The sequence below is a fragment of the Acipenser ruthenus genome, chromosome 7 (assembly GCF_902713425.1).
Source record: "Acipenser ruthenus chromosome 7, fAciRut3.2 maternal haplotype, whole genome shotgun sequence".
Lineage (NCBI taxonomy): Eukaryota > Metazoa > Chordata > Actinopteri > Acipenseriformes > Acipenseridae > Acipenser > Acipenser ruthenus.
Genome location: NC_081195.1, coordinates 20,888,245 through 20,901,603, shown reverse-complemented (window position 1 = coordinate 20,901,603; position 13,359 = coordinate 20,888,245). Strand labels below are relative to the sequence as shown.

Below are 13,359 nucleotides of genomic sequence, written 5' to 3'. Positions count from 1 at the left end.
AATAATAATAATAATAACAATAATAATAATAAAGCAGTTACATTCAAGTGTTTCAATGTGTTTTATTATTATTGCCATTACTCTTAGTAAAAGCGTATTTGTCAACAATTTTGAAAAACGTATTCAAATGTACACATTTTTAAATGTGATAGTTACAATAAGCACATTTTATAATATGAAATACATATGGGAAAGGATGGTATTTGAAAGTATTCACATTATACACAGTAGTCCTATAGATTATGTCATTTTTAGAATGCGCTTGCTCTTGTTCTTAAATCGAGTGTCTGTCTTATTTTAAACAACCCCCTCACAAATAGGCCTAGTTCTAATAGTACAGAATGTGTACCTGCAACTTGAATGTAATATTGCAAAATACTGGCGTATCGGTGTCAGCGTACAGCACTATACTACTTTTTTTTTTTTGTAATAGGTGGATTCTTATATTTGTAATGATTTGCTTGATTTGAAAGACAACCGTTTATGGAGAGGCCTTCTGATTAATAGTTTCCCAGTCTGTAAGATTGTAACGGTTAAACCGTTTTGGAGCGTCCCACCAGAAATTGTTTATGTGTTTATTAAAAAAACATTTTAGCATTTTAAAAGGCATTGGGGTTTTTGAGGAGTGCTGGAGACATGTGTGTTTGTGGGGGGAAGGGGGGTTGTTAATTAATGAACAGTGCAGACTTTTATTATTTGTTTATTTAGCAGACGCCTTTATCCAAGGCGACTTACAGAGAATAGGGTGTGTGAACTATGCATCAGCTGCAGAGTCACTTACAATTACGTCTCACCCAAAAGACGGAGCACAAGGAGGTTAAGTGACTTGCTCAGGGTCACACAATGAGTCAGTGGCTGAGGTGGGATTTGAACCGGGGACCTCCTGGTTACAAGCCCTTTCCTTTAACCACTGGACCACACAGTAGTTAAAACTCCATGCTCTGACTGTGTATTCTCGGCCTGCCCTATTTGTTAAATATAGTTGACCACCTGTATTTAATAAAACGACGTTCATTTCTATATATATTTTTTATATTTTACATAGGCTAGTTTTTGCAGTGGCAGAACTCTATTAGTAACGTTGCAAGCACAAGCTGTTCTGATGTACAATGGTTCTGAATGAGAGATAGATGAACCTACTTATCTGTTTACAAATAATTAATTAATCTGGAAATATACATCTCTGTTATTATTCATATTCACTCACATATATATATATATATATATATATATATATATATATATATATATATATATATATATATATAATATGTTTAATTAACACATTTTCAGTAGGCTACAATATATAACATTTGCACAATTTTATCAAAAACAATCTTTATATATGTAACGGGTTGCTCACGTCAATTTAATTAGGCACGTTTTATTAACGATGGTTTGTAGTTGATTCATTGTTTGATTTGTCACTTTTTATTTAATGTTTATCTTTTTGATTTTACACTATGTGTATAAATCACATTTATTTTTGCACATTACTTTTCTTACAAAAGTTTTGTAGATTCTAAGCACTGATTGTGCTGGCACGGCTCTCCTGTTCCCAGCCCCCATAAACTGGATCATTTGAAGAAGCTGAGCACCTGGTTTAAAATCATTGGTTTGGTTTGTCCGCTGTGCTGGAACCCGGGTTCTGGAGCGGAAACTAAACGCTCAGCCAGCAGGACTGAAGGAATTGGCCCCGGTGGGTTGCAAATCAAAGAAAAAAGAGCCGCCAAATTTAAGGCGCATCTCCCTACCTGCGCTTCTGGTCTCCCTCTGCTGTGTATGTGTATGTGAATTGCATTTGTGCCCATTCAATGTTATTGATTAGTTTGCCCAATAACGGTTTAGTGCAGGCTACTGTTGTAGTCCTGATTGTCATGTCATCCATGTATGCTCTAATTGGTGGCAGTCACATTCCAGAAGCCAAGTGTTCTACTCTCACTACCCATTTTGACGCCCTAATAATTACTTCCATTGCCTGGTAATAGCCAGTGGAGAAATGATGCATCCTGCCATTATTCCAATTTCTAGACATTGCCATGTACTGGTGAATTCTGAAGTTGAAAAACAAAATTGCAAATCTCTGAAGTAGGCTTTCACTATGTTTGTTATTGTCCTTGGTACACTGAAAAAATAAAATGCTGCCCAAAGAAGTTCATGTGGCACTGAACTGTATGCATTAGCTAAATCCAGGAATGTCACATGGAGCTCCGTCCTCTCCTTTTTAGCTGTTTGGATTTGCTGCCAGATTACACTGATGTGCTCTAAACATCCTGGGAAACCTGGAATACCGGCTTTCTGTACTGAAGTGACAACCTCTGAGCAACAATGCTGAAGAAAATCTTGCCTTCCACATTTAACAGGGAAATAAGGCGAAACTGACTTATACTCGTAGAATGTTTTTCTTTCGGTATAAAGATCCCACCTGCTCAGCGAAATGCTCTTGGTACAACCTGTTTTTCCCATGCTACTTTCATCAATTTCCAGAGGATTTGTAGAACACCAGGGGCAGGCTTGTACGCTGTGTATGGAACTCCATTAGGCCCAGGAGATGATGACACCCTTAATTTTTTCACAGCTTGCTCTACTTCTTTCCACTTAGGTGTGCACTTCTCCAATTGGTATTCAGGTGGATTGATAAGTGGGATGTCTGAAGGAATCCACATAGACTCCTGCCTTTTTGAATCTGTGTGCGTTTCCTCGAGATATCTCTCCAGCTCAGACTTAGGGCCGGTTCAAATCAAACCCAGATCGCTCTTGCAAAAGAGTGTTTATGTGAAAATATCGCTAGTTTCCATATCGCATTTTCTTTATCCCGAAACCAAAACTAGCCATTTCCAATCCGCGAAAGGGGTGGAGAGAAGTTTCGCAGGAATAGGAGGGACCGCCAAAATAACATGAAAACAGCTGTTGACCAATCCCCAGCCAGTATTTGTGACAAGGGGCGAACACAGGCGGTAACATGCGAAAAGGCAGGCGAAGACAGCCAGGGCAGAATAATAATAATAATAATAATAATAATAATAATAATAATAATAATAATAATCTGTGTTGTACTACTGCTTTGTTTGAATATCAGTGAATGCTATTACATACAAATACTACTAGTAGTACTAATAATAAAAATATATTTATTGATAATAATAATAATAATAATAATAATAATAATAATAATAATAATAATAATAATAATAATAATAATAATAACAATAATAATAATAATAATATTTAAATATACATCTTTATTGTAAGAATATATTTATTATTAATATGTATTCGTATGTGTATCGGACGGTTCCTGGCAGGACTAAAGGTGTATCGGACTGTATCTGACGGTACCGGACGGGTTTTAGTCACACCCGTCTGATAGATTGAATTTGAATTTAACACAAACTGACGTATACTTTTCCACAAGTTATATTAACCTGAAGCACGCACTGTTTAATGCCTATTTTCAAACATTTTTCAAATTATTATTAATTTGATATTATCGACGACTGTAAATTCTAGTATTGGCGCACAATCAAAGCAGGCCTTGATTATGACTATATGTAATGTTTTTTTTGTTTGTTTTTTTTTCTTAAAATAAAGTGCTTAGTTTTGGCTGTGGGAGACTGAGTACGACTAGGCTAGGGTCTAAAAAACACGCTTTAAGCCAACAATGTAAATTATTCAACATTTATATAGAAAGGTCCGGCCAAGCCCATTTTTTCTTTCACTTTTTTTTTTTTTAAGTTCGGGCGATTTCTCTTTTAAAACACACTTTATTATTAAGGCTAATGATCTACATTTAAGATGTAAAACTGGATACAGACGACTGTAAATGAGGAACAACGAATAAGGGGAAACGAGACCCTAATGAGCGGGTTCTGTCCTGCCCATCCAGGCAGGGAGAGGGGAGAAAGTGCGCCAAATTTGTTTGCAGTGCATCAAGGCTCTCCGCCTTTCATGCACTCTCTTTATCTTAATTCCAGTTTGAAAAGATATAATTATCTAGATTGAACAGAGCTGCTATCAAATCCTTCTTTAGGCACGGAAGGGGAAGCTGGAGTGGGTTGCAGCGCTCTGAGCTGCTTGGTGCAGCCTGAGATAGCGAGTAATGAAGTTGTGCAGTTCTGAGATACAAAGGGCATTAACCTCATTAGCATGAAACCTTTTCTTCTAACTATTGTGGGACCCTTTCAGCCTCCTAATCCCCCTATTTCAAAGCTGGGTTTGTAATAAAGCTTTTAGGTGGTTTTCAAAGCTAATGGTATTCTCTGAAGATTTTTATTGCTGTTGTAGCACAGAACGCATTACGTGTTTCCCCCTGGTTGTATATGTTTAAAAAATAAGCTTCATTATCAAGTTGTGAAACAATTAAGAAAACTATTTTCCTATTAAACAAAAATCTGTTTAACTTGGGTTTGGAATTGTTGCCATATGTTGATAGTATTTTATTGTGGGAAATTAAATGCAACCGCCGCAGGAATTTATATTGAAGTTTAATATTGACAGAGGTCGATACACAAGACTGCGACCAACCCAGTACAATGACCGGTTATAAGCAAGAGCCTACATGCAAATATCATAGCACTTGTTTCACAGATACAAATTTTGGAAAACCATGTAGCACGTGCCTGTATATTCTAATCATGCAAGTCCGGGACACGATTTCAAACAAAGCTGCTATTTTCGGGGCACATTGTAACCTTCCCTTATCACAGTGTAAGGGGTAGTCGGATTGTCCTAAATTATGTCCAACCAGCCCCCCCCCCCCCCGGATATGTGGATTAAGAGATTAAAGCGAAGCACTGGGCGCTGCATCCACTTTCTCCATCATATTACTCGTATGATAATTGCCTAAACTGATTTGCACTTTCACAAAAGCTCGCAGGACTCTTTGTAGCGGGAACAGAGCAGACGTGGTTCCTCTGTCAATGGAAATCAAACTGATTAATGCAGTCTATCAGGATCAGAAGCAAATGAAGCAAGAAAAAACAACCACTTGCCCAAAAAAAGGCTTTTATATACCTCAAAATTGGTAGCAACATTCTTTTAATGTTACAGTTTGTATGACTTGTTTTTAATGCCCTTGTATAGTATAGCCCATCTGTATCTTATACAGTAGGCCGATACATTAAAATAAATTAATTGATGAATTAAAAAAATACATGGACAAAAATTATGCACACACATTTTTAAAACTGTTAATTTTCCTACTTGCAGCAGCAATTTACTTTTTAAATAATTCACCTCTGCGAACAGGTAACAAGCACGTGCGACTGGACACATTGGAACTGCATCATGAAAGAGGAAGTGAAACGACGGCTGCGGGCCACAGCAGTTCATCTGTAGAAGAAATGTTTTGCTGTACTGTCGCTTTGTCGTAAACCATAACGGCAGATTTAATATATTCTATAAGGCTTGGGTTAATAATGCTGTATAAAAATAACGCAGAGTTTGAAAATACATTATCCTTCTTCACAATCATATACATATCAACAAAAAAAAACTAAACCTTCCCAAAAAAAGTCTCATGAGTTACTCTGAAAAGCATAATTGATAAATCTTTATTGACAAAATATTGACAATGGCATACTTCTTGGAAGTATATTTTGTGTTAGAATTGTAGCAAACAACATAAATACAAACAATATTTACATTCTAATAAAAGAGGACGTTACAGCAACATCATTCACGTTTAGTACCTCTATAGACATGGAATAACCTCAGTGCTTGAAACCTCGTTGCCGTCATGGCCATCGACAATTATGACAGTCCTTTGTGGCAGCTCACTGTAGGGGCGGATTCTGCCAACTTGATATTCACACCAAGGATCACGGTAACTTTGTAAAGCTTCAGGTGACAAAAATAAGGAGTCTTAAATACTTTTTTTTCATTAAAAGTATTTGATCTGTTGTATACATATTTTTAGTTTATTTATTAATTAAAAAATAAAACACTATAAGCAAGAACTGCTACTTCATATGGCATTCACAAACACTTTGACACCAGAAGTAATCAATTTAAAAACTGCACATTGTTGTAAAAAAATAATAGAAGCACACAGAAACCTCTCCTAAAGCAATAATAATAATAATAATAATAATAAAAATAATAAACAACTTAAGGGTTCTTTTTTTAATATCTGTTTGGGGAAAACAGATAGCATGCAATTCAAGTTTAATTAAAAAAGATTGTGAATTTTGGTTTCGTGTATGGACGTTCATTTTTAAGTTTGGGGTCTCTCTGAAGTGCAAATGTCCAATATGAATTGGAATTGTTTTTGTTTTTCTGTTTTGGATTTTTATGTGGACTGCATACAATGTAATAGCTGACAGTCATCTTGTCTTGGTACTTGGAGTTTGATCGACAGATCCATGCCTCGGTTTTGCCAGCAGCAGTGCCACATTTAGGCCCTCTAATTTCATCGGCGCTTTCCAAAGGTTTTGACGAAGTCTTTTCTTACACTTTCATTCGGCGACACCTCGCTCTTGTTTGTGTGATCCTGAAAGCTGCACGTTGCTCGAGTTTCTGGTCACTCGTTCTTAATCGTCCGAAGTGACGTCTATTTCCTCTGGACTCGGCTGCTTGGTGGCGAGTCTCCATCGGTTGATGTGATGAGTGCCCTTTTTCTTCTGCTGTGAATCGGATCCTTCCTCTTCAAATTTCTGTCGCTTAAATTTTGTCCTTCGGTTCTGAAACCACACCTTTACCTACAAATAAATGGGTTTTTGTTTTAATATCAGAATAAGCTTAAATTATATATGTTGTATAAGCTTTATGGTGTCACAAAAGACTATTGAGTTCACAGCGATATGAATTCTACACCATACATAACCAAGTGGCTGTCCAGTTGCAGTTTTTAGATATTGTCTGTCTAGATCTCTACACCATTATATATATATATATATATATATATATATATATATATATATATATATATATATATATATATATATATATATATATATATATATACGCACACCCACAGCTGATTTAATTTTATAAAGTGAAACAAATACAACTGGTTTATGTCTATTAGTAGCCTACCTCTCATCAGAGGAACTCAACAAAATTTTTTTAGCACTATAGCAAAAAAAAAAAACCACACACACAAAAGAAAACATTCACCGAAGCCATTTGTAATATCAAACAGAACTTACGTCCAATTAAAAATATTACATATAGGCCTACGCATATAACAATACGTAAATACAAAATTACATTAAGATAAAACGTATTTAAAACTATATTGTAATATAATATAAATATTGTAGTACTTATTTAATTCGCATAAATTACTACACAGTACATACTTTAGTGTGTGTGTGTGTGTGTGTGTGTGTGTGTGTGTGTGTGTGTGTGTGTGTGTGTGTGTGTGTGTTTATTTTTGACATGTATCATTGACTTTATAATTATTTAGGAAAGCGTGCTTTAAAGCAAGTGATTTGCGATTTGATCTTTATCGGTGGCTATATAATGGGGAGATCATAGCGAAAGATGAATATTTTTAATAGCAGGGATAGAAAACCTCCCTTGAATTCACTGAGATAATTTTTTAAAACATTATTCATAATATACACAAATCTCTGATCTGAGAAGCTGAGCTGGAATAAAGGTGCATTTCATTTGCTTTCAGACTGCTAATTGAGGGGGAGGCCGGTTCATTTCTCAAGACAGATCTCCAAAAGGAACTCGTTTGTCAAAGAGCTAGGGGTTGACACCGGGACAAAAGATCCCAACCAGCTCCGAATCCATCCAGCACAAAGAACACCTTAAATATCGTTTGCCGGGTGGAAATTAATTCTGACCGCTCCCTTGTTAAAATAGCTAATAAAAAGCTGACAAACCCCTTGTTGTTTTGTTGGAGAGACGGTTTAAAAACAATAGCATCAAAACCCCGTTTGCCCTTAAAAGGGTTACAACATAATCCGCATACATGCCAACAACGTTTCGAAGGAGCATTGAACCCAGACAGTAGCTATTCAGGGGTCACTCATCTTTCACTAACACTGCACAGTTTCACTTGTGTCAAATTCAGCACGATTTGAGACAGCTGACCCCAGCTATTCCTCCATTCGGTAACGCATCACAGCACGGGAAAGTGCAGTTTACATTCATTTAGTGAAACAAAATGTAAGACGAAAAATAGCCTTACAGCTCCAATTATTGAAGGTATTGTTTGTTTTTATAGAAAAGCTATATGGATATAACTGTTGGCCTGCATATGTATTTAAGCATTTTTTGTACATCATTAATACGCGTATTAATATAATCATCGTGTTTATGCTGTAGCTGTGTTCCACATAAAGCAAAATAAAGCTTTCGTTCTCATATACAGTAAAAAAAAAAAAAAAAAAAAAAAAAACATTTTCCCCCGTGACATGGTCAGATGTTTTTCGATTCAGCTAATCTGTGAAATAATCCCAAAAACCAATACAACATCATCTGGACGACTTTGTCAGAAGGAGCAATTGTAAATTGTAATGACATTCATGGATAAGCATATGTTTGTATTCAGCAAGCGACTATACACGGCGCTGGGGTTCGTTACCATATTTATACGACCCCTTTCTCAATGTTTTCTTTTTGGTGTAAGCACTGACCAGGTGATCAGATCTATCAACAAACCACTATCTCCCGAAATAAATCTGCCTAACTTCTCCAAAACCTACATGTGTTTATACTTTATATATACAATTAACTATTCCACCAAGCCGGTCTCCAACAGGAGGCCATATATGTATAATATTATCCGATAACATAAATATATTCTGTTTTTCGATCGTTCCATGTCTTATTTTCCCAGGTTATAATTGTGAATTGTTCACTTTCCACATAATAAATAAACAAACAAAAAATTATGCGCAAAGACATCATGAAAACCTGCATGCGATAATACTATGAAAGCATATTTGCAGTTGACCAGTTAATGGCACTCTAAATATGACTCTCAACATATCCGTTCATGTAAAACAACTCTTACCTGTGTTTCAGTGAGACTTAGACTGTGTGCGAGTTGTTTTCTCTCGGCCCCGACCACGTAGTGGTTTTTTTCGAACGCGTGTTCCAGCCGCAGTAGCTGTGACGGGGAGAACGCTGTCCTGATTCTTTTGGGTTTTCTGGCCAGTGCATTGTGTAAAAGGAAGCTCTCCGGACTCGTTTCGTGCCCTACACAGTAAAGCACAACGAGAGACATTAGGTTCCCTATCAGCTTGACGACAATTTCATTAAATTTCTGAGTGATCGGTGTTATTAGACTAATGCTGGGTTTATCGCATCTTATTTGCGATGACATATCACAAACACCGACTACTCTAAATGTAAGTGTGAGCAACAGCCCTCATGGAAATGTGTTTGACCTTGTTTTAAATACCACGCAAAAAAACACCAACATTAATTAAATGCCATTTTTTTCCAAATCTAAGAAAAAAAGCTTTGTTTCTAAATATCATACAAAATTGTAGCAATTTATATAACACACATTACAAAAAACAACATTTTTTACATGAACATGACAAACAGCATGACAGCCGTTCAATAACACATTAACAACATCAGCATGGGTTTAAGTAAGCACTTGTAATATTTGAATGAAAGCCCACATATTTGGGGAAAACGCCGCATTTACATAATATAATTTGAATGAATACCATCATTATTCAAAACAACGGTGCTCTATTTATACTATTTTGTCATACAACTGAAATGCGCATAACCCAATTGGGAAAAGTATATTTTTGAATTTCAGTTTTTTGTCACGTTAACTTTAAAGACGGGATACAAAAAGCGTATTATTGTGTTTGAAATGTCCATATGGCCATTTTTTTTTTAAATATATATATAAACAAAGAGTTTTAAACATATTGTTGTTTCAAACTTTACACAAAATACATTTCTGACTGTTCAACGTTACAAACGAACGATTGGGAATTAGAGACTGAACATCAATTATATTTTTGTGTTGTATTTATTTTCAGGGGATAATTGGCCTATCTTTATGAACAAGTTCAAGAAACTACAATATTGCAAACCATGATATAAAACACGTTAGGTAGGCTTTGATATTTTTCAAACGAAAAAGGATTCTCTCAACAAACCTTTCTTATTGAATAACAACAAACGTGTAACAGCGGCTAACTAAAATTAAATTAAATTAAATTAAATTAAATTAAATTAAATTATTCATCAAGTTTTCCCAAATAATTATTTTCTTAAAAAAAGACTAATAAAACGGATATAGTGTATGCAAACTGTAAGCTATTTCTTATATGCATGCAACTTGTTTCAGTATTTAAAATATGGTGCCATGTTTTAGTTAATAAAGGAAAATAAACAGAGCATTGCTATTTTAAAACAGCATGATTTTTTTCTGATGTTGGGTATATATTTTGTTAAATGCATATTATTAAATCCTAATATAGTTTGTTTTAGGAATATTGCGTCTGTAATTATATTACTAACCGGGAAGCACCGCCTCGACAGATAAGAACTGCTGGGGCAGACAGCAAAGGTCAGAAAGTAAGGAAAAATTCATTATCAGCAACTTGCGAGTAAATGTTTTCATCTTCTCGTCTGGATACAAATGACTGTCAAATTCTTAAGGCCTCTATAGAATGGACGCTATCTTCTGCAACCTCCAAATTAACATAGGATTTGCATCGTATTGTGAACGCTACGTTTCGTTCTGATTGATATTTTAGTTACTTCCAAAATGCATTTCCCAAATCTCGATTTAACTTTAAATAAAAACCCACCATTTTACATTCATTTTGGTGTGCATATATATATATATATATATATATATATATATATATATATATATATATATATATATACTACCCAAAATGAATTAAAACGTTCTAGATTTTAAAATATAGCCTATTAGCAATTTACAGTAACAAATGTAAACCCAGGTTTATTCATTTGAAATTAGAAAAAATCTTCAATCCTGTATATACGGCCTTGCTGAAGCCAACTGCTTGATCATGATTGTTTTCATTTTAATGCTTTAAAAACAATCGTTTAGACAGCCTATAAATACAGTGGCATAGCAAAGGATAGAGAATGAAGCGCAAAATCGAAACCTACCTTGAAATCTGTGTCCCAGATACCTATATCTGTGTATTAGCCATGGGTAGAAAGTTGACGGGTCCCTTTGCTGGCTGGCAAAGAGGGGGTGAGGATTGTGAGACGAGGAAAGAGGGTGGGCTGCCAGCGCATGTGGAGTGGGGACTGGAGGAACCGGGACGGCAGAGTTTGAGGGATGAGAAACCGTCTCTGCGAACACCAAGTCTGGGTTAGAATAGACGCCCCTGCCGCTAGAGTGAAAGCCGTTCAAGAAAGGGTTCATCTGGTTTGAGTTTGCATAGCTAAGGGCCGCTGGTCGGATGGGTTCCTCGCCTCTGGAAGCAGGCACTGGATTATCCTTCGCTACCAAAGATTCGATAGTAAAACACCTCTTTGGTGCTGGCTGAAACATGACTTTTACCAGTCAAAGATCCCCCAGCGCAAGCAAAGAAGCAGGCGAGCTCGTTAAAAGAAAATACTCCAGGAAAATGTGAAAGTTTGTCCGCAGGATTAAGTTGGAAAAGCAACAGAAAGGATTGTGGTAGGATTGAAAAATAAGTCTTCTGTAAAGTGGTCACCTAGTCCTCAGACAATCCATGGATGTGATCGGTTCTTCACCAGTTGTGCAAACGATTTGTTAGTTCATGAGCCTAATTAGGGTTGGAATCACACAAACAGCTTCCTCTGAAGCCTGTAATGGCTTGATGATTGGTCGCTATTATTCGCCTTAAGGTTGAGGGAACACTCTTTAAGTGCGTCAAAAGGAACTCTAAACACGGAGAGGCGGATTCAATCAAAACCAACGGATTCGCTCCCAATACCCACCTACAGCAATTTACATACACAGCAGAGCCAGTAGAAAGCGAAGAGGTATTTGTCAAGTTTCGCTACATATATTCTCTAATAGGTGTATGCTGACATGTACTTCTTTATTGTACTCAATATTATATATTACATAGTGAATGGGACAATTTTCGTATTTTTTAATGAGTATTTATTTATTCTTGTATCGTACGAAATTGAACGTCGATTAAAGAAGCAAGACAGACGAGGTTGTTCATTTATTTATTTATTCATATTTACTTATTTTACTTTGGCTGTATGTGATTTTAAAATGTGCAATATCTGAAAAACGAAACAACCAGTGAATGGCGTGCTAACGTTATAATGAGTGCTGTGCATTTTAAACGCAATGTTCTTCCTTTTTCTAAAGGCACGATTCGATTGCTATGCGGAAACGTAAAGGTTTATTCAAGTTGAATGTGTTTATAATCATGTAAGTCTACAAAGCGATGCTGATACTAGTTTCTTTTTTTTTCTTTGTATTCCAATTTCACTCCGCGTTTTCTATCGACCACCCGTTTTGGGATGAGTTTGGGGTTGAAGGCGGCTCTGCTTCTATTGGGAAGAGAATGATTAGATCCTGTTAGAGCTGGCTGCTTTTTTTATTGTTTATTGATAGTTAAAATTATATTATCCATTCGTCAGTCATCAATTTTTGCTCAATTACATTCCTCTTAAGTGAATCACTTGCAGGAAGTTTGGTTTATTAGCTATACGCACATGCACTGTGGAATACAAAATACACAAACGCTTATACTGTATCTGCGCAAAAGCGTAATGGAGAAGTACAGTACGTGGTATTACCTCTTTATACATCTACATTCCATGTTTCATATATAAATACATGGATTTCCGGGAATGTTGCATGTAATGCGCATATTGGTCTATAAATGTACCTGACACACAATCCTTGTGATATATTATTTTAAAAGACTGGGCCATTTTGTTCTGGAAAGGGACACCCGAATGATCCAATGCACGAAAGGGGGTCCTGGCTTGTATCTTTATGATTACTAAAATCATACAACATTTTAAATTAAGCCATTATGTTAAATAATGCAAGCCGTACTTTACCCAATATGAATAAATACTGTATTTTATATGCGTAAAAAGGGAGGAATAAGGCAACTTTTCCGTGATAGTTTTCACATAAAAACATGCTACTGTAATGAGTAAAGGCCGAATTTACCATCACAAACCACACTGCCTATATGGGTTCCACATCCACCAAAAATAATGTATTATTATTATTATTATTATTATTATTATTATTATTATTATTATTATTATTATTATTATTATTATTATTTTATCTTTAACATTCACATTGCGTTTTGTTAATACACAAAATATGAATCGTTTTTACAAATTGCAAATTTTGTCGTAGAAAAAAAAAAAAAAAACATACGCGATACACGGTCGTTTATTAAGTTGTGCACAAAGCGCGGCGTTGTAATGCTT

The 13,359-nt window shown here is 35.7% G+C and overlaps 1 protein-coding gene across 1 annotated transcript; it reads right to left on the bottom strand.

Moving 5' to 3' along the window:
* Nucleotides 1–4,806: 4,806 nt before the first annotated feature.
* Nucleotides 4,807–11,916, bottom strand: LOC117414723 (homeobox protein EMX2-like). The gene is made up of 3 exons (XM_034024497.2): nt 11,077–11,916; nt 8,972–9,156; nt 4,807–6,698 (listed from the first exon to the last, which is right to left on the bottom strand). The coding sequence occupies exons 1-3, from the start codon at nt 11,465–11,467 to the stop codon at nt 6,531–6,533; spliced, it is 744 nt and encodes a 247-aa protein (XP_033880388.1). The 5' UTR covers nt 11,468–11,916; the 3' UTR covers nt 4,807–6,530.
* Between the last annotated feature and the right edge of the window lie 1,443 nt (nt 11,917–13,359).